A 21,436-nucleotide genomic window follows, 5' to 3' on the forward strand; every position below is an offset into this window, starting at 1 on the left:
CTAGTTCTTGGCATGTCACCAACAGTTACATCACAGTCTGAGGAGCCCTGCCACTGAATAGGATCTATGAAATAGGTGTGCTTTCTACTGTGGGTTTTTAGAAGTATTTAATTGTTACTTCCAGAAAATACAGGTTCTCTGTTATGTTTTCTTCAATACATAGAAGACACTTCTTTGCTGTCACTCTGCCTTCCCGGTGGTCAGCATACATTTTGTGTACATAGGAAGGAGCAGAATATAACTTTACGTGAATCTTGTCTGAGGTGGAGACTCTTCTTCCTGTCTGAATTTTTTCACAGTCCTAGTAAATAGTTCTCAAATGGTGGAGAAAGAAGACTTAATTCTCTCCTGTGTCTCCCTCCCTAATGTGACTTACTTTGAGGCCTAAAAACATGTATTCACAGACATTTTAAAACAGCATAATGTAATTTTATTTGCTAAAAGATGTTTGACAATGAGTACGTGCTACATTATCTTAACACAAACACTCTGTCTTGTTTTTTGGGGTTTCTTTTTGGCAAAGATTTGAAGACTTCCTTGCTCGCAAGTGGTCTTCCGAAAAGAGATTTGGTTTGGAAGGATGTGAAGTAATGATTCCTGCACTGAAGACCATCATTGACAAATCCAGTGAAATGGGAATTGAATATGTTATAATGGGGATGCCTCATAGGTAATGTCAATGGAACTCCCCCAACAAAAACAGGCTTATTGTCTTAAGACGAGTTTTGAGTTCTAGGCTTTTATTAACTAAGTTGATATTAGAGAAGCTCGAGTAGCAAGAATATGTCATACCGAGTAGTGGGAACACAGAATTGTAACAAGTACTTGTCGGTGAGAGGCTACAGGCTTCACAAGTAAATGCCAGTGAAACCCTCTTCAGTGTGTATCGAAGCTGCAAGCAAATGTGGCAGCAGCCGTGGTATCTGTCCCATTGTGTAAGGTCTGGGACTGAGGAAGCTTGGTGAGATAGTATCAAACTTACTTTTGCTGTCGCCTTTATTAGTTATTAATGTCATTATAGTAAGACTGCTAGATAGCTATGAAATTAATTGCTCATACTTGGATAACCAGGTGTTATTAAATGTCTGTGGGAATGCATTGGAGGAACTTTGCAATGGGAAGGAGAAGGGTAGAAAGAAGGGTTTCAGGTTCAAAAGCTTGAAGTAACTTCTTACTATGAAATTTCTGACAGAATGGCTTGCTGATTTTATGTTTCCTGCTGTTAACATTACTGTTTTTTGAGACATAACTGTGTTTGGAATTTTCTTAGAGGTAGACTGAATGTATTGGCTAATGTAATCCGGAAAGAGCTGGAGCAGATCTTCTGTCAGTTTGATCCCAAACTTGAGGCAGCCGATGAGGTAGGATGCTTCTTCAATAGATCTATATAGAGAGGTCAACATTCAAACTAGTTTTTAGTCATTTTGGTCATAGTTATTATGAAAATAGCATTATCAGCTGCTGAGATGTATTGTTGTCTTTACTAGTTTGAGGAATGTAATTCAGTGAATTTTTTTAACAAATCTAAAGACTATACTGTACCTCTGACTTGCAGAAGGTATCTCAGGAATGATTGTAGATAAGTTTAGTTCTGGGTCATTTGACTGAGTTCGTAATCTCAAAGCATCTTTCTTTGTTTTATATAAATGAAGTTAGTATCAATATTCTGTAAATATTAATCCAATATTGGCTAGTGACACTAAGATAATAAAATAGGAACCGTGTTCCAATTTGAAATTACGTTGTCAACACCACAGGGCGTACTGGTGTACGATTGGCTAGATGTGTTTTTCAGACTGAAGCACAAATTTTAGGCGTAGTCAATCGGATGTGGCTGGTATGAATGACATTCCTGAATCATGAATACTTCATGCATGTTAGGGATCTGGGGATGTAAAATATCATCTGGGAATGTACCATGAGAGGATCAACCGAGCAACAAACAAGAAAATCACTCTGTCCCTGATGGCTAACCCTTCTCACCTGGAAGCAGTTGATCCTGTTGTGCAAGGGAAAACAAAAGCCGAACAGTTTTATCGAGGGGATACGGCAGGGAAGAAGGTACAGATTGTTTAATATAGTAACTCTTACCGGTGGTTTTTCGTTTATTTTTAATAAAAATAGTTTACCAGTAGTTTTGTATCATAGCATTCCTCTCTTCCTCCTTCACAAAAGGGATATATCTCCTGTTGAACTAGATAGGGGTTTTGACATGGTACCTCAAAGGTAACCCTAGGAAGTAGGATCAAAACTTCCTTTCATTTGTGAACTGAGAAAGGTAGAAGAATGCTGAGAAGGCTATATAAAAATACAGTTCTGTTTTGTAAGCACTGCTGAAATACAGAGCAAAGAAATCCTGTTGAGAAGCTGAAATGGAAGTTTTGCTTTCTAATATATATGTGGATATGTGTGTATAATCCTCCCTTAGGTTATGTCCATATTGTTACATGGGGATGCTGCCTTTGCAGGGCAAGGAGTGGTGTATGAAACGTTTCATCTTAGTGACCTGCCGTCCTACACCACAAATGGCACTATTCACGTTGTGGTCAACAACCAGGTAAGAAGTAGAACATTTTGCATTCAGTTTGTCTGCTGAATAGCTGCAAGTTTATTTCTTTTTATTCTTACTTGTTATTAGCTGGGTGCATTGTCCCCTCTGTATGTCAGAATGCTTAGGATGTTCCTGAAAATGATCACAGTATCCGGCAACTCTGAGTGGATGGTATTTTATCACCTGTATTTATTTCATTCAATTTGTAAAACTTAATTGGATTAGGTTTGCTTTGTTCTGTTTTGAGGGGAGCAAAGCTAGCTAGCCAAAATGAAAAGCTGACACTAGTGCTGTATAAATGACTATTAAATGAAAACCTCAAGGGTGCAAAACAAAGTAGAGGGAGATGCCCAAATTATTTTAATGGAAGTTTCTGGCATTTCTAGATTGGCTTTACCACAGACCCCCGTATGGCCCGTTCATCTCCATATCCTACTGATGTTGCTCGTGTGGTCAATGCTCCCATTTTTCATGTGAATGCTGATGACCCTGAAGCAGTGATGTATGTGTGCAGTGTAGCTGCAGAATGGCGAAACACGTTCAATAAAGATGTGGTGGTTGACTTGGTAAGTCTTTGTTTTCTTAACTTTTCATTCTGTGTATTGTGTACTACTCTTGTTTTTCTGTGGCTTAGAAGGCCCAGTCAAGAAACATACTTTGTTTTTAAAGGCCTTTAGTTTTTTCATTTAAAAAACCCGAACAACTAACAGGCCCACAAGAATCTGTAAATGTTTTTATACCGGAAGCCTTCTAAAATGTCTGTAAAACTCTGAAATTGAAAGATTGAATTTTACATTTTTCCTTACCAACAGATACAATCTTTCCCGTTGTAGGTTTGTTACCGTAGGAGGGGGCACAATGAAATGGACGAACCGATGTTCACCCAGCCTCTAATGTACAAGCAGATCCATAAGCAGGTGCCGGTGCTGAAGAAGTACGCTGACAAACTGATTGCAGATGGGACCGTAACGCTGCAGGAGTTTGAGGTACACGTCCACAGAATTAAAGGGAACTTAAGCTGTCACTAGGAAGACACAACTGTCGCTGTGTGCCCTCTGCTTAAAAACCTTCCGTTACCGTGATAAGTCTTCACCCTTTGACACTTTCTGATTCAGTTTGGTTTGGATTTTCATGTAAAATAGATAGTATTGTTGTAACAAAAGGGCTGAAAGCACTGTGAAGTAATTCATAACATATTGCACAGAAAGAAGTGTTTCAGTGCTGAGATTTGTAAAAGGTGATCAAATGCGAGTGTTGAGGATGGAGGCGTTTGTCAACTGTTTTTCATCTCTAGAACCTTGATTCATCAGTAAGACAGTATTTAAACACTCATAGGTATAATTATAGCATCAAATTGATAGCCTTGACAGGCTTGTATCCACCAACAATGCAATAAAATCAATTTAACCTTTTTATTTTCTTGCAATGATTCAAGTAAATTCAGAGATTATTTGAAATATTCCAGAAGGAATGAAGTGCAGTCTGGTGCCTGTATTAAGCTGGTCAGGTCTTTACCTTAATCTTTTTGAAAGCGAGGGTGTAGAGTGTAGATGCAACAAAGGACTTTCTGAGAAGGTGTGGCTAACCGTGTAGTGACACAGTATTGCAGATCAACAAAAAAGCAGTTTGTGTAGGTGCAGTTTGTTATCTGTGGGAATGGTCATGGCTGATGCAGAACTGTCTATCTGGAGCTGTTGTAAACCTGTGTCAGCAGTGACATGGGCTTTGGTGACTGGATCCAGGATGGTTGTTCTAGAGCAACGCTTGTGACTTCAGCTCTCTTTACTTCTGTAAAACCTGTCCAATAAACTGATTTTATTTAATGTGGGTAAGCATGTTTCTAGAAGGCAATTTGATCCTAGATTAAAAAAAGAATTGTTTGCATAATTGTAACTAAATTTTCTTCTGGAGTTAAATAACTTTTTGTCATACTGAATGACAGGTGTCATCTGTAAGATACAAGGGTGTTATGTTTATTCATTTTAAAAATAAACTTTTGTTCTACAGGAAGAAATTGCAAAGTATGACAGAATATGTGAAGAAGCATATACTAGATCTAAGGATAATAAGATCCTTCATATCAAGCACTGGCTTGATTCTCCTTGGCCTGGTAAGAAGTGTCCTGTCCTAGTGTTAATATTATTGTGCTTTTATTTTGAGTGCATATTCTGGAATTCTTAAATGGTTTCTTATCTGAAAGTGTTCCTTTAAAATAGAATATTTGACCTTCGGTTTGCCCCTGTTAATAGTAAATAAAACATTCTGCCAGATCAACTTGAAAGAGATGCTTTTCTTAAAAAACATGCAAAGTAAGGCGTGGCTTTGAAAAAGTTGTCTTTTCAGTTTAGCAGAGAAGTGTTTTTCCTGTAATTTTCACTGTCTGTGCCTTCAGGAAAAAGGAGTATGTCTCATGCTCCTTTTTGTTGGGTTTGTTGGGTTTTGGAGTGTTTCTTAGGGATTGAGATATGCCTTTTTTTGGCTGCCTCTGCCCAGATAGTTGGGACTGCACAGGGAGTGAAAGCAGAAACAAACCAGATCATGCATGCCTGTAAGATCAAGTTCTGTTGTCATACAGATGGTCAAAATGATTGTGTCTCCCAGTAAAACATAATGAATGAGGTTTAGGCTGCTGCTTAGAATGTCTTTTAAGAGCTATGAGGTTTTAAATAAATTGTAGGTATATCTTAACCAGTCCTTGAACATCTCACCAAATCTTTTACTTCCAGGATTCTTTAATGTGGATGGAGAACCCAAGAGCATGTCTTGTCCTCCAACTGGCATTTCAGAAGACCTGCTGACTCACATTGGCAATGTAGCTAGTTCAGTGCCAGTCAAAGACTTCAAAATACATGCAGGTCAGCTGGAGTCTTTGTTTCTCCTAGTGGCTATGTTTCTTGTTCAGACTTTGTATTTGTGCTCATGAGTTGCTGTTGGGCCATTTCCCAAAGAGGAAAATGCTTGGGACTTTTAACTCTTCCACCCTATGGGCAAGGAGAATGTGACAGTTGAGGTCCTGCTACTTGTGCTCAACATAATATTCTTTCAGTATCATGTCGCTTCCGTTCCCTACCTCATTAAAACAGATTTTCATCTGAGGGTGTTAAAAGCCTCTTTGTAACGTTAATACCTCCTTTCATTCTTCATGTCCTTGTGGAAAATGCTGCCTCTATGCAGCATGTTTGTGGGACTTACTGGGAAGTAAGGCACCCATCACAGGAAGCACTATTAATGGGGGTTTTTAATGCTAAAACCAGTGGTAATTTGAAGTCCACTGAAGATACTTTTCTTGTGGTTTGATAACTTTCTGTTCAGGAATATAGCTTGTTCTTTTCAGACCTGGCAATGTTGCTGATATACTGTGAGTCTAACTTTAGTACAGCTGAATGAACTCTGTGTGGGCAAATTCAGACAGTTTTTTTTTTTTCAACTTACCGTTTAGCATTGATGATAGCACAAATCTAGTGTTTTCTCAAAAAGTCTTAGTTTTTGGTCTGAAGAGATTCAATTTAGTATTTGGCATCTATTACAGTAAGCAGTTAAATGTGTCTGTCTTACTGGGGAGCCCTGAAGCTGTCTCAGAGTTCGGAGTTAGTTCTTTTACTTTCTCGTCAGGCTGAAGTCTACAGCTCTACAGGGAGCAATAGAATGTTCATTCCATGGGGAAACATGGAGACACTTTGTTTAGGGATCTTTTTTTCTTTTGTTGGCTTGTAGGGAAGGTACTTCAAATCAGGAGAAGCAGCTTTTTTTTCCTATGTAAAATCTCTAGCTAGTCCTTCTTCTCCAGAGTAATCCATCAAGGAATGAAGTGTGTCTGCTGTAGATGTTCCGCGTGTTTGTGTTCCTTTGGGACAATTAAACACTGTTACATGTAATGATGGTAGGGCATTCCCAGTTTTCAATTGCAGGCTTGTTGAGCAGATACAATCGATCGATCAACTTTAAAATTCTCCTACGTATTTATGCACTTTGTTGTGACACTGATAAATTTGAAATTATCGTCAGCCAATAAAATTTAATATCAAACATTCTAATGATCTCAAAAGTCTTTTCCAACCTAAATGACTCTATGATTCTGTGACTAAAATGGTAAGATGTTCTGTGTTTAGTAACTTAATTAACCATTGACAGTAACACTTGCCAGCATATAAGATAGATTTATGGTTCAAAGCAAATCCTATCTGCTGGATTGTTTTCTGCAGTGTAAAAGGCCATGAGAGAGAAAATTTTGGGAGAATTAGAAGGGGCAAGAGCGCTTTTGACTTGTTTTGTCCTTCCACTGGAATGAAACAGCTGATGAATTGCAGTCTTTCAACAAACAGTTGGAAGATTTTGTGAAAAGTTTAGTATATTCTAAAGAGAAAATTTTCAAGATTTTTTCTTTACTTAGAATTCAACAATTTCAATGACGTTATATGTCAAATGAAAACGGGGAGATTTTTGTAAAAATGGAGAAAGTAACAAAGGGAAATATGGGAATGTAAAAAATAGGACAGCTTACCAAAAAATCAGTGCAAATGAGAAAATAAGATGTTGTCAAGTGACACTGAATACACTAGGCTTATAGCCTCAGGGCTGGAAGACTTCCCTTTAAAAGTCACAGTGTTGTAACTTGTGTTTTGGGTTACCAAATTATACAATCTTCACTGTAAAAAAAACCCACTCAACCAACCAACCGAAAAACCCCAAAACAGCAGAAAAACCTATTGGTTACCAATTGAAAATCTGTTGGCAGCTGCTATGATTTCCTATTTATATGATACTCATAGTATTGATTAATCCAGCCTGTTTCACTTTGTAACATCTCCAGAAGTCCAATAAGACAAATGCCAAGAAAGAATGAGAGAGAAAAAGGGAGAAGAAAAAGTCACAAACCTGATAGCTGATGTTTTCAGTCTTTCATGAAACAGTACTTGGTGTTAGAGATGTGAAAATAAATCTTTGGGAAGAAGTATTTCACCATGAGTCTTTTTGATTGTTCTCAGTAGTTTCTGACACAACCAAACTTATTTTCTTCTTGTCAAACAAGGTATGAACATTATGCAACCCTTTGCCTGGGAGACAAGTTATTTTACTTTGCTAGTAGTTCAGTTCTGGAAGAACAGTTTGCAGACCTTTTTAAGATCTGTGTTTAACTTAGCCAGTGGGGAAGGGGAATGGTGAATGTAATGTGAGTATAAAATATCTCTGAAGTAGGTCCATTGACTTGTGGTCTTTATTGCAATGTAGGCCTCTCTCGGATTTTGAGAGCCCGCTTGGAAATGACCAAGAACAGGGTTGTTGACTGGGCCTTAGCAGAATACATGGCTTTTGGCTCGTTTCTGAAAGAAGGGATCCACGTCCGACTAAGTGGACAGGATGTGGAGAGGGGTACTTTTAGGTGAGTATTGAGTTGACTGTTAAATGCTGTCCCATTCTTAAAGAAACACCTTGGCATTTTTTAAATAATATGATCTTCTGTGGGAAAGGGGAAGTTGAGACTATTCAGCATCAATCTGAACGTTATAGATTCTGGCAATCAAGAATAATCAAGTCTCCTGTGTCTCTGTAAACAGCATTTTAAAGATTTGTATTTAAGGGAGAACAAATGTTCTTAAATACTTTCTTCCTTCTCTTGCTGAAAAGCAGAAATTAATTTTTTTCCTGCTTTTTAAGTAAAAATTCAGCTGCAGTCCATCTCATTGTGAGAAGTAAAAGGATATGTGCTGCTGCAGATTCTGAAGTCTTTTAAATACCATTCCCACGGTGGCTGCTTGGAACTCGGGTATTCTGTGAACAAACACATTGCCAGTTGGAAAGGCTTTTTAAAATGAAATAAGGTCTTTGGTACCAGGACTTTTTTAATGACTGTGGAGCATGAACAAACACAGAGTCTGATCGCTTCTTAAAATATATACAGTTCTTACCTGATTCTCTGCGGAGTAAAATGTTAATGATGTATTTAATTGAAGCCTTTGATGCGAAGCCCATTGCTGGGGGTGAATGAACTAGCAGCTGCACTGTGCTTCATTGTGAATGCTTGCAGAAAGAGAGAGAAATCTTGGTGCCTGTCTTCTGTGGTACAGTGCTTTGTTTCTGTGCTGAGCTTCCTTTGGCATCCAGTCTTTGGGGATTTTCTTCTTTTTGCTCCTATTCTAATGGCAGTTTAACAAAATCATTTGGACAAGACCTGAAGATAAAGCTGAAGATCAGGAGATTCCCGCCCTGCACCCCCACCCCCATTTTTCATCCTCTTTGATTTCAGTACCGTAGTCTTGTAAAGTGGTGAGCATCTCCTGGGAGAGGAACGCACATGTTCGTTGTTTAGCAACCTACCCACCTATTTCAGGTGAATGCTTAGTTATGTCTAGCGCACACCTATAGACTTGTCTATAGAATACTGGTTCTCTGTATTCCAAGTTCCCTCACTGGTGGAAGAGGATTTTCCAAAACTATTGCCCAGAATTTCTTGACTTTCAAGATAAAAATAATTGTTATGCTCACAGCAATATAGGGAAAAAGATGAAAAGCATATGTTGAAATAAAAAGCTGTTTAGACTGGTGAAGACTAGCTCAGGGTTCCTGTGCCATCTGGATTTTATTATTCAGTCTTTTCTAAAAGGAGTAAAAAGGCATTCAAATAAATTTTGTGAAGTTCAGGACTGAAGCTGGTACTGCAGATGTTAGATTTATAGCAACCTGGTTCTGCTTTACCACTGAGTTTTGAGTTTGCCTGATGCGTAGTGGGAGCTACAAAACACTAGCCTGTAGAGTGATTATGAATTTTTGTTATGAATGTGATAGGGCAGTTGGACAATAAAGGGTGAGATTAAAAAAATGACCTGAGGAAGTCAGAGAATATGCAACTACTCTGTTAAACAAAAGAGAACGCTGTAGAAATGTGTAAGACAGCCTATTGCATTCAGGCTCATTTCATCAGAGGAACAGGTAGAAAAGTTAACTTGCAGTACAAGCACATCTGAGAGATGAGATACTGCAGTTGTCAGTAAGGCCACTCTTTTTTTGGCTGTGGTTGAGTTTTTTTCGTTTGTAATAAAGGTGAGCAACTTCCCGAACAGCTGAAGACATTTGCAAATGTCGGTGCATTTTTATTGGAAAAAACACATTGCAAACACCTAGGAAGTGTATGTCATGTTATCCTCTCCCTGTACCGAGGAGATCCTTCTTCTCCCCCCAATCTCTGGGACTAATTGAAGAGGGAGTATCAGCTAGAATTTGGGAAGAACTTAAGATACTGCATTGCCATAATGAAAGCAACATGACTGGAGTGCTTTCACTGTTTTGGAGCTTCAGAAGTGCTGTCTAGAAAATAGTACTTTCTGTCAGTATTCAATACGATGGTTGCCTTTCCTCCTGTTTCAGTACTCAACGTTATCAATAGACAGAAGCTAGATAAAAACTACAGATAGAAGCGCTGGGCCCTTTCTCATCTTGGAGACGTACTGGAGAAGGGAAGGAAAAGGGGAGAGAGACTTGATTCTGTACTGGTTTGATGTCGGTAAACCTGACAATCACGCAACAGCAATATCTGACTTGTACAACTGCATTTCTGGCTGTCTATCTATGCTCATTGTAATCATCTTCTGCTGCGGAAGAACAAAAATTTGTGCTCGAGGCTTATCGCCTATCTAGGCCTTCTATCTTTGGATGAATGACAGAAATAAAATGACAGTGGCAAAAATTATTTCTGCCTAACAGCTGTCTGGTGTGTGTACTCTCTCGTTCCTACCAGCTTCCCTCCCTGTGGTGTTCTCCAAAGATTCAGTCTTTTCCTGGCCTTACATTGTTGACTTCTAAATAAATTTCAGAGCTCTTTTGCTAGCGTTCAGTATAGCGAAGGGAAGCACAAAAAGATTCCGTCATTAGTTCAGTGTTGGCAGCTGTACAACACACAGTAGTTGTGAGCAGTGTAATAACTGTCCTTCTGTTAGCAGTTGTAAAGCTGGACTTGGTGGTGTGATTCACTCAGTCTGCTCAGAGAGTTAATGGATGACAGTAATTACTCCAGTCATCTCTGTTTTGGTGGTGTTCCTCGGTGCCCCATTCTGGTGCTGATTAATGGTGTTCTAGAGAGCTGTAAATGGTGCATGTGAGTGGAAACAGCAGCAAAGATGATACCACTGCTTCAAGTCTTGATGCTGAGATTAGAATTAGATTAAGTTTTTGCATAAAAGGCAAACAACAGTTGTTTTAAGGAAGAGAATAACAGAATTTGCTAGGGAGGCAGTGTGAAATATTTTTAATAGCGGTTTTGTTCTTCTGTGTTTGTTTTTTTTTTTTTTTACTGTAATCAGTCTATTTCATTGCAACAACCTCCTCCCCCCACCCAGTTCTACTAGCGATGAGGTGTCTTCAGTTTCTCTGAGTGCTTGAGGACAAGCCTGGGTAGTCAGTGAAAGTCCTTGTAGTGCAGCAATTGTATTTAGACATGTGATTGTATCTCTAGGTTTCAGCCGAAGCAGGGTATTTTGTAAAGCAAAGACAACTGTGCTGCTTGCATGCCCTCTAGAGAATGTAGCTTTGATGGTTTGTCTTTGAAAATAGCTCTGTTAAAGCCCAAAGTTAATCTTAGCTAATGAATTTCTTTCCACAACCCTTCGCAGCCATCGTCATCATGTGCTTCATGATCAAGAAGTCGACAAGAGAACGTGTGTTCCCATGAACCACCTCTGGGAGCAGCAGGCCCCCTATACCGTGTGCAACAGCTCCCTTTCCGAATACGGTGTCCTAGGTATGGCTCGGAGTAGCTGCCTGACAGCTCTGCTTGTGTTTTAATAGGTCTCAAGCGAGATGTTGGAAATGATGACTGCTGATAGTTTTGTTGGGGTTTTTTCAGATTTTGCTTTAACGTGGTTAAGCTTTCTGGCTACCAAGTTTTACTTGGTTACTTGAGTTTGCCAAGCCTCAAAACAAACAAAAAACATCTCCTTCTGCTAGTGGCCTTTAATAATAAACACTCTGCCTTTTTTGTATTTTGACTTTATCACATTCATAACATTTTTGTATTAAGAGGGGATCCAGGAATTGCAGAACAGGGGCCTAAAATCCAATCAAAATGCCTAAACCGATCCCCCCACACCCTCTGAAAAAAGTCGTTTTCTCAAGAGATTCAATTAATTTACCCTGTTCATTGTCAGATTTGTCCCTTATTCTTACTTTGAATGGTTTTTGAAAAATCATTGTCACATATAAACTTTAAGCCAAACCCTTGTTTTTTTCCTACAGTGTGCTATGATGGGTTTCGCTTTTAATGTATATTTTAGTTTTAACATTTTAGAATAAATTAAAAATTAGAGGGGAAAACTTCAACTGCGTGTATGTTTGCATTGTTTCTTTTTGTTTTCTTTAGTTTTTGAATGTGTTGCTTGTGGTATCAGGCATATGGATTTGCAGGTTTCAGTGTGCTTTTGCAATGCAAAGCTTTCTGCACTCTTCAAATGGTACACTGGTTTGTTTAGGCTGCTCAGAACCTGCTTGTACTTCAAAACTACAAACTGGGAGACTTAAGTAGCTTTTGGTGGAAAAGTCACAGAATATGCTAGCATTGGTCTCATTAGTGTTCAACAGGAAATTATGTAGTAATGACAGAAGATGAATTTCAGAGAATAATACAGCTACACAAGAAGCAGAGCTCAGCAAGAAAGGAAATGGAAAAAAGCCGTAAAACGGTTGTATAAGATTCAGATATCAAAGCTCTCCCTCTCAGGTTCTGGCATCTCTTAAACAAGCGTCCCCACATTTTACAATTTTGGGATTCGGTTGAAAGTATCCATCTGTTGTGGTTGATCTTGGCAATGCTGGAAGATGCACTTAATGCTTTCTCAAAAGGGGAGAAACTGTCAAGAAAATCAGGGGCAGTTGGTAATACAGATATAAAAATCCATGCTAGCCTTATCTGAACTGCTATTCTGAGCGTGCTATTTCAAGAAAACAAATTCTTGTTAGTGATAACATTAATCATAGTGAATTATATTTTTGGTACCGGACAGACATTTTACCTTCAGTTGCAGAGAATGGATAACCTCACTCTGACATGTTGAGGGTGGCAAGAGGAATGTGGAGCACAAACCAAATGCATCTAATAATTTATCAGAAGTGTTATTGATTCTATGGATAAATAATGAAATCTTGTTTCATATCCATTTCAGAGCTAGTGTGAAGGGAAAAAATGAAACATTGCAGTAGATAAATGTGGTAATTGATAGCTGCTGTCAAAGTTACAGAAATATTTGATCACAGTCATTTTTACATATGCTACATATTACCTAGCGCTAATAAAATTAAAGCGGTATAAAACTATAGTTGGAGCATGGGCTGAAGAGCTGAGGGGTTTTAGCTATTTTTGTTAGCTCTGTGGCAGAATTGATGCAAACAAAAGTTTGTATCTCTATAAGCTGGTACAGTAACATGTAAATAGGAGAGTAAAAGAGGAGAAGTATATAAACATAAGAGAAATAATTGTCGTAGACAAAAAGCAAGAATTTTATTTCAGAGAATATTATTGTTAGGGTTTTTTTCTCAATTTCCTGTTGTTTCATAGAGTTTGGTCTGGGGGTTCTTAACTTGAGCCTGTTTTAAGTGATTATTATATTATTTTTTTGTACTGAAACTGCATGTTTCTGTGTTGGAAGTGATTCTATAATTGTTTCCTCTCCCTTGCTAACTTTTACGTATGAACCTTCTCCAACATGTTTACTCTTGTGTATTGTATCCATAGAGAGACAGTGTTGGGATAAGCAGCAGTGTGTGAACATCTTCTAGTTAAGCATCTCAGTCAAAGAGGAGCTGTTAGAATTGTTACCTGTTCAGCTGGTAACATCACTGGATGTCTGTACTACGTGGAAGAATAAGTGAACACTTGCAGTTCAAAGAGTTGATCCTTCAGGAGTGGCAGCCCTCCACCCCCCCCCCCCCCCCAACACTTGATTTTTCTCTAACTGCTATTTCTGCTATATAAGCCTGTTACAAGGAACGGTTTGGGATTAGTGCCCTAAAGTATTGGGAGGTCAGGGGGAAGAGCTGGGAGGGTTGTGAGAGGATATAAAGAAAAAAAAAAAAGGTGTTAAGAATTTAATTTATGACTGTGTTAACATGCAACACCTCAGAAGCATTTTGGGAATTCCTTTAGTTTCTGTAAATTAGAGCTAAATAAAAATGGATTGAACAGCCCAGCATGATTAAACAGATTATTTCCTTGGCAGGTACACAAGCCAAGAGCTGGCATCTGTTCAGAGCTGTGAGCTTTGCACCAAGTTATTGTTGAGCTGGTTAGGAACGCCTGGGGTGTAACTGCTCCATTAAAATGATACTCTGATGAGATTGATTTCATGTAGAAATAAAACAAAGGCAGTCTTGTTAACTTGTGGTTCAAACAGTTGCTCGTGTTTTGTGTACAGGAAGCTGTGGAGTGTGTGTACTGGGGCATTAAATCAAAGTATTTAACAACCTCTGATAGTTTTGTTTGACATCCTATGCCTACTGGTTTTAGCTATATCCAGACTATTACCGTTTAGTTGTGCATCTACTCATCTCGCTATAAATTTTCCCATTTACCGAAACTGAATGTCTGGGAGTACAAGTGATGGCTGTGTAAAGTCATTTAAGCAAAACAGTTTGAGTTTATTTGCTGATTGAGGTAGAGGAGAAAAGCATAAGTAACTTACAGGCACTCCACATAACCTCTTCAGCATTTTTTAAATACTTCAAAAGATCTCCTGTTGTTGTTTACCACTCTCAGAATGACTTGTGTAGTGTTGATTCTCTATCCAGGAGATGCGACCTCCACGCAGGTCAGGTTCAGTACTGTCTTTGAGAGGTCTTGGGCTGCAGCATCCTATACTGGGAACTTCCAGGGAACATCCAGGCAAGATAGACTTGGAACAAGGGCGTAATTCAGCAAATTCCCGAATGATGAGGCCTGGAGTGCAGCTTTTTCAAGGGGGGAGGTCATGGTTAAAGTAAAAGATGAAGGGAAGAGGACAGGTACCAATTTAAACTTGTTTTGCAATACACTCTTAGGATGAAATATGTAGTATTACTACTCATTCAGAACAGCATATTTTTAAAGTTAGGAGTAGCAAATACAATTACCTTGTCAGAAATTGTCTTAGGAAATAGGACAGACTGTGGTAACCAAGGACCTGGTTTTCAGTGGCATCTGCGTGGAGCTCTAAGAAGGCATCGGTCTTTCTGTTTAATAGAATCAGCCACCAGATGGGTATTAACTTCACTTTCTCCTGGTTTGTGTTTGGGTGCATGTCCCTCAGAGTCCCTGTGCTTAGATTTTCTGTTAAACATAGCACAAAACAGTCTTTGTAAATTTCCTCTTTCTGACATTAAATCCCTGCACTCATAAGCCCTCTGTAACTATTAGTTAACATTCATGGCTGAAGTCACTTTGAAATCATATTGAATTAAGCTATAGCCTTACTTACATTAATTGAAAAACTACAGTTCTTACGACAATCATGAAAAGTGCTGTGGGGAAAAACACAGCGTAATATGCTGTGTAAGCTGCCACTTTGCTTGACAACACCTTTTTCTGTGCCAGAGTGACAGAAGAACAGTAAGGGAGCACAGCAGGAACTGGACTAATAGAAACAAGCATTTCTGCTATGCCTGTCATCTAGGGACCTTAATGAACTTCAGCAATTAAAACATTAGTTTTGCAACCTTAGTCAAGTGCTGTGTATTTTTATTTCTTTTCTCCCCTCAGTTTGGCCGTTTACCAGACACTGGTCCCCTGTGCCCTGGTGTGCTCTGAGCCCTGAGCAGCTGTCGGGTGTTTGGGAGCTGGTGCCCTGCCACCCTTCGGGTGTGCGGGTTCTTTACCGGTCGTTCTTTGAAAGCCACATCTTGCAGCCTAGTTGTCTTGGCACTGGATTTCCTCACAGCTTAAACCTCGTTCTCTGTTTCTTTCTGTTTCTAGCTGTGTAAGAGTTAAACTTTAAACTCACAATGTGTGCACAGCATTCTGAAGAAATGTTCAGCTCTTGTCTCTGCAGACACAAACAAAAGTTTGCAAGGTCTCTGCTGCAGTTTTTTTAACCCTTTACTCATGAGGGGCTGCGTTAGGAACCTGCTCCCCTGCAGTTCATGTTCTGTCTCTAGAACTGTGGAGTCTTTCTAGCTTGGGTCACCTTCCCTGACCTTGACTCGTCTGATGGCCCACAAGTCCCTTTCAGGAGAAGCACCTCACCCTCTCCTGGGTTGTTCACCTTTCATATGTCTAGGTGTCTTTCCACCAATGTTTTATTCTTTTTTTTTAGTTTAGCTTTAAATTTTGTTCAGATCTTGTTCTTTAAACTGTTTTCTCTGCATGCAAGTAGGAGTAGTAACTCTTGACAGACTCCCTGACAATTGCTATAATTGCTGGTGGAATAGCTTTGATGTTAAGAACTCTCATTGTCATTTGCCTGGTGGAAAATGAGTTCTGGTATAACACAGACATATGTTCCATGAAATGGTCTTGGCAAAATTGATTTCAAACATTAATCGGAATGTACAGATTACATTTGGATATATTTTCCCAGATATTTTTATGGCTGTCAGAAAGCTTGCAAGAGGCATCAGTGTTAGGATCACACCTTTCAATGCGGCTTCACCTGGGACATTGTCACCTTGTGAAGATTATTAGACAAGTGGGCAACGAGATACAAAATGAGATATGGACACACTTTTTTTCTGTCTGAGTTTTAGGGGTGATTTTGATATATGAAACAGAATTACATGTGTGCTCTGAGCAAGTTTTAAATATGCACAGAGCTCCATACTCTTTGAAAAGCACTGTGTGATTATGGCTAACTCCAAGCAGCCAAGACTTCAGTTTGTTCTTCTGTAAAAGCTAGATTAGCCCATCCTTACAGAGAGCAGCATATGTGCAAATAAGTCTTGAACATATTGCATATTTTCTCAACCATGTCACCCAATCAGTAGAAATGGTCTCTTAATGCTTGTGTAAAATTAGAATGGGATTCAAGCCTGTCTAGGGAAATCTATTTTTCAGATACCTTTGGGAACATGCATTGAAGGAGTCGTATAAATTTTTCCACTGTTTGCATTGCATTAAAAACAATAGATTCACACAAATAAGGATGACAGAGGTTTAAAATACATTCCGAAAGACGGGCCATTCAGGCAGTCGGGCCAAAGGAATGGTCAGCAAAGCCCATCCTCTTTGGTAACGCGCTGTCATGGTGACTCACAGGTGAAAGGCTCTCTGGCTGACTTACTGGTCCCCTTTTGGCCTCTGACTTATTAGTTGCCTTTAGGTGAGAACGTGAGCATCTGCTGGGGTTATGGGTGGACTGTTCAGTCAGCCATCCAGAAGCCAGGTGACTCCAAGATTTCTTGCCATGGAGATGGTAAACGAGAAGCTGGATTGGGATAACCGGGGAGTAGACTGTGAGGATACGCTATAAAAATCAATGTGTAGAACTGTTTTCTCTGTGAGTAAACAATTTCACTTGAAGGTCTTGTTGCTTTTTTATTCATGCTGTTAATTTGTCCTGCACTTGTTCCTCCACTAACCTTCCGGGAATGTTTGTATACTGACATTGACAGAAAAGCCTGCTCCTGGAGCAGAAGAAAGAAATCCTGTAGTCCCAATTTAGCTGTAGCCATTGAGTTAAGCTAAAGCAATTTCAGTTTCATGCATAGATGACCTATGTCAAAGCTTCATGTCAAGTGTTGGAAGGGTGTTCTTGTAGTTCATGTTATAGAGGGACTTATCTGATACATTGCTAGTCTCACTAGGTTTTGTTGAGGTGTTGAGGTTTTCCTTGAAGTTAGTTTAAACTTTCTGTAACTGTATATTCGCTAGTTCTCAATTTTATAAGGTGGAAATGCTTGTCCTTAACTCTTTTTCTTCCTCCCTCCCCCAAGTTTGACAGTAAAACTTTCAGGGAAGGAGCTACTTGTGTGTGTTTGTGGTATCCAGCACATGAAGACCTCGATCTTAGCTTAGAGCTCTGAGTATCTGTCTGCTAAAGAACATAAAGTAAAAGTTGAACAAAACCAAAAAAGGGCAAAGAAGGTTTGGATAGGTTTGACTTGATCCTGAAATCTTCCTCCATAGCGAAGTCAATTACTTTGCACTGATAACATTAATGTAACTCATATGCTGTACGTGCCACATATTGTTCTCTTCTATCTCATACTATATTATTAATTTTTTTTTGATGCCTGGAATGCCAGGCCATCTTAAAGGTATTTTAGGTATTTTTCTATTATCGCTTACACAGGTTTTTGGTATTCTAGTTCTCTTTAAGTAGTTCTCATTCACCTAAAGGGAGGCTCTCCTAGAGGGACTGCAGCCCTTAGTCACCAGGGTATAAATCACAGATGATAAGTATGTGTGAGATGTCAGCTGTCACTTGCTGGTGACCCCGTAGCAGGAGCGTTCTTTGTGTGGAGAATGTCAAGGTGCTAAGTTTGTCTTTTCCAGGAAGCCTGAGGGTTTTTTAAGTTCCTGAAACTTGTCTAATTGGAAGAGTTTTATAGTGAGTTTGATCTGAGTCAGAAACTGTAGTTCCAATGACTTTGGGTTTTATCATGGCTTCACAACAGTTTACTGTAGTTTACTATATGCTGCTGGTCACAAAGCAGTATTGGATTTTACTGATATACAGTATTTAGGAGGCATATTAGGTGCCTGACTTAGGGTTGTATTTGGGCTCATAGACACCTTTCACTCTAAGAAATGTTACCCACAAACATGAGGTTTTACAGATTGATTTTATATTTTTTTTTTTTGTCCTGTACTCCAGAGAATGTCTGCAAACCCAAATTAATGCATAGTATCTAGATCGTTGTACCATCCTCTCAGATACGAAAGGACTTCTCTCTGCATCCCAAATGCCAGTCTTGGGTGCATTTCTTAATTAAAAGCACACAACTCTTGTGACTGTTCGGAGGTAGGGGGAGGCTGCAGGCCAGTGGGACAAATTGAGCAGTACAGATATTTTTTTACCAGAAGCTGCGCTCATTTTTGCTGTGAAGCCTATATTGTAGAACAGAGTTTGAGCAGCTACCTTGCCACAGTAAGGAAACCAGGCAAAGATGGAAATTACGGTGACTGGCACGTAGTGAAAATATGAAGCTGAGTGCAGTGCAGGTCAATGGTAGCAGGATGGGACTTTGCAACTTGGGTTATATGTGCAGATCTTAAAATAAAGAAGCTGGAAAGAGACAAGAAATCCAGGTCAGTTTGTTAATTCACTGAGGTTTTTTAGTCTTGCAATTACTCAAGAAAAGAGTTACAACTCATTATCACAGGTTTTTAAATAAAATTTTACAGCAGCAAAGTTAGTTGCTTTGCTGGGGTAACCTTCAGTGAGAGTCTATCCATGTTGCAGTTCTGTATTTGAAAGCAAATCTTTATATTCTGTGCAGACCTTAAAAACTTTAACACAAAACGTACTTATCCATCGAATATTTATTCTTTATGTGTATGGAACCAGTTTTCCCTCAGTCAGAGCCTCTACATCCAGAGCAGTGCTGCATAACACTGTTTTTTTACTGAGAGATTTAACTTTTTGGGGTTTAATCATTCCAAACCATAGGTGTAGAGTATGAGTACAGGTATTCACTCAGCACTCCAGGCTCAGCTATATCAGTGTCAAAGGAAAATATGAGCAAAGAATTAAATATATATTTTTATATTATTAGATACTTTTAGGTGTTTAGTATGAAAGATGGTATAGAAAAATACCTTAAATTTAAGCGTGGTCATTAAACTGAGACAGGTACTTTGCACATAGCTAGGTTTTCATGTCCTGACTTGACACAAAATTCTGCATGTGTTCTTTTAAAAGCTAGGCAGCTGAGGCTGTCTCGCACATACAAACACCCTTGTCGTTTCCTGTCTTTTGCCTTTCCAGAGCTCCTAAGAATCAATTACCTGGCTTACATTGCAGTTTAGGTTTCCTTTCGCTCGGCCGATCACTGCCCCAGGTCCTGCTGCAGAGCTGGGGCTTTCTCGTACTGCAGCAGGTCTCCCAGTGAGAGCAGTGGTTAGTTTCTGCCTTTAAAGAGGTAAGTATGGAGCCTGGTGAGAGCCTGCAGTTATGTTTGGGCCTTGACAAGTTTTAAGAGCTGACCAGAAGCTGCCTGGCCAGCCCCGTGCAGAACACCGGAGCTGCTGTCAGCCGTTGGTCCTGCTGCGTTAACCTGACGTGGCTGAGCAGGGGGAGCGGGCAGCCCTTCTGCTCCATGTGCAGCTGGTGAATTTACAGTTCAAGCAGCACAAGTTTAGGGAAATTTCTGCAATTACTGGCCAGTGTAAGCCACCTGAAATCTTTGACACAGAGAGGGAGAAGGTTATGTCTTTCTGTTTTCGTTAGCTGAAGTAGTGATGTCCTCCCCACAAAGAGCGAAGAGCACTTCTGGTCTCCTCTTTGCCACCAAGACAGAGACCTTAAGGGTCCTTGACCCTGCCGAAGAAAGGATTTGCCCAAATCCCAGATATGTCTCCCATGCACCTGTTTTGTTCAAGCTTTTCTGAAGATCCAAAGACTACGGACCTGCCTGTAGACTAAAGATTGATGTCACCAATAATTTTGTTCAGTGCCTGCATATGAGAACATAAAAAAAAAAAAAAAGATTATTGTGCAGGGCTGTGCAAATAATAAAATTAACAAGTAGCTTCTTGAACTAATAATGTGCTTTTTTATCCCACATTTTTTTCCACAAAAATGTGGATTTTTTTCACAGGAAAAGATGGCACCTACCTCAGTGAGCTCTCAGGAAAATGTCACACAAAAGTCTGAGCCAAGGGAGGGGTTGTAGTTGTTCATTTAAAAAATCCTCTGATATTTAAATGTTTGAGGAAAAATTTGAAGGTTTGGAGTCAGGATTGGAAAAATGTTACTTGCTAATCCTTCTCATGGAGACAGTACTACTGTAAACTGCATGGTTTATAACAGGGCTACAAAAATCCAGTTCATGCTCTCATTTTGGTTTTGTTTTAATTTATTATTGTTTTTTAGTGAGAAATGAACAGAATTCTCGGCAAATCTCTTTACTAATTCTCCTACTTGTCTGGTTCTCAGGTTTTGAACTTGGCTTCGCTATGGCAAGTCCCAATGCTCTGGTGTGCTGGGAGGCCCAGTTTGGCGACTTCCACAACACGGCCCAGTGCATCATAGACCAGTTCATCAGCTCTGGCCAGGCCAAGTGGGTTCGTCACAACGGGATCGTCCTGCTCTTGCCACACGGCATGGAAGGAATGGTGAGGGCTGCTGGCAGCCGTGCTGGGGGGAAATGCTGGCCACCGTGCCTTTCTCTGTGGCTGTAAAAGCCAAAAGTGTCTCGGGGATCCAGTGGTGATATGAAGCCAGGAGCAGGAAGGCCCTGTTTGGCATGTTGGACTGCTTCAGTGCTTTCCCTCGAAAGCCAGATTCTTAGTGTGCAGTAAGAAATAAATCATTAAAGCCTAGCAGTACTTGCTTGGCTTTATTTTGCATGAAGTAAGTCTGTGTAAAATCTGCTCTAAATTCTCTTGCAATGAAATGGTATGAAGCAACTTTAAAAGGTCTTCAGAAATCACTGATGTTGGATAATTTTGATATAGTAAGAAATTTCCCTCTTTCTGAAAAGGAAAATGTGTCCACTAGCTGTTGACTCTCTTTTCTTTGGTGGTTAGTAGGAGGAAGTAGACAGTGTCTTAGAGGGAAAGGGCATGGGCACGCTCTGTATGTAATGTAATATGAAGTTCATATCAGCAGTAGAATCGTTCTTCAAATCTTTTAAATTATTTGTAAAGGTTACATGAACATCGTGTCAGGCTAGGTTAATTTTCCCCTTTTCAAATGCATTAACATTATGAATTGATGTGTGTACGTTTCGAGTTTTCTATTAAGAAAAGCATAGTATGTGCCACAGTGT

General features: G+C 39.5%; 1 protein-coding gene across 2 annotated transcripts in view; it reads left to right on the forward strand.

Moving 5' to 3' along the window:
• Positions 1-21,436, forward strand: part of OGDHL (oxoglutarate dehydrogenase L) — a 53,621-nt gene that overhangs the window by 22,893 nt on the left and 9,292 nt on the right. For both annotated transcript variants that reach the window (XM_055721309.1, XM_027817207.2), the window contains exons 7-17: positions 524-670; positions 1,271-1,361; positions 1,882-2,061; positions 2,429-2,557; positions 2,938-3,117; positions 3,385-3,537; positions 4,559-4,661; positions 5,278-5,406; positions 7,781-7,931; positions 11,155-11,282; positions 20,602-20,780. In XM_055721309.1, coding sequence (XP_055577284.1) covers positions 524-670; positions 1,271-1,361; positions 1,882-2,061; positions 2,429-2,557; positions 2,938-3,117; positions 3,385-3,537; positions 4,559-4,661; positions 5,278-5,406; positions 7,781-7,931; positions 11,155-11,282; positions 20,602-20,780 — 1,570 coding nt within the window. The remainder of the gene's footprint in view (positions 1-523; positions 671-1,270; positions 1,362-1,881; positions 2,062-2,428; positions 2,558-2,937; positions 3,118-3,384; positions 3,538-4,558; positions 4,662-5,277; positions 5,407-7,780; positions 7,932-11,154; positions 11,283-20,601; positions 20,781-21,436) is intronic.

Source organism: Falco cherrug, chromosome 9, assembly GCF_023634085.1.
Source record: "Falco cherrug isolate bFalChe1 chromosome 9, bFalChe1.pri, whole genome shotgun sequence".
NCBI classification, from domain to species: Eukaryota; Metazoa; Chordata; class Aves; order Falconiformes; family Falconidae; genus Falco; species Falco cherrug.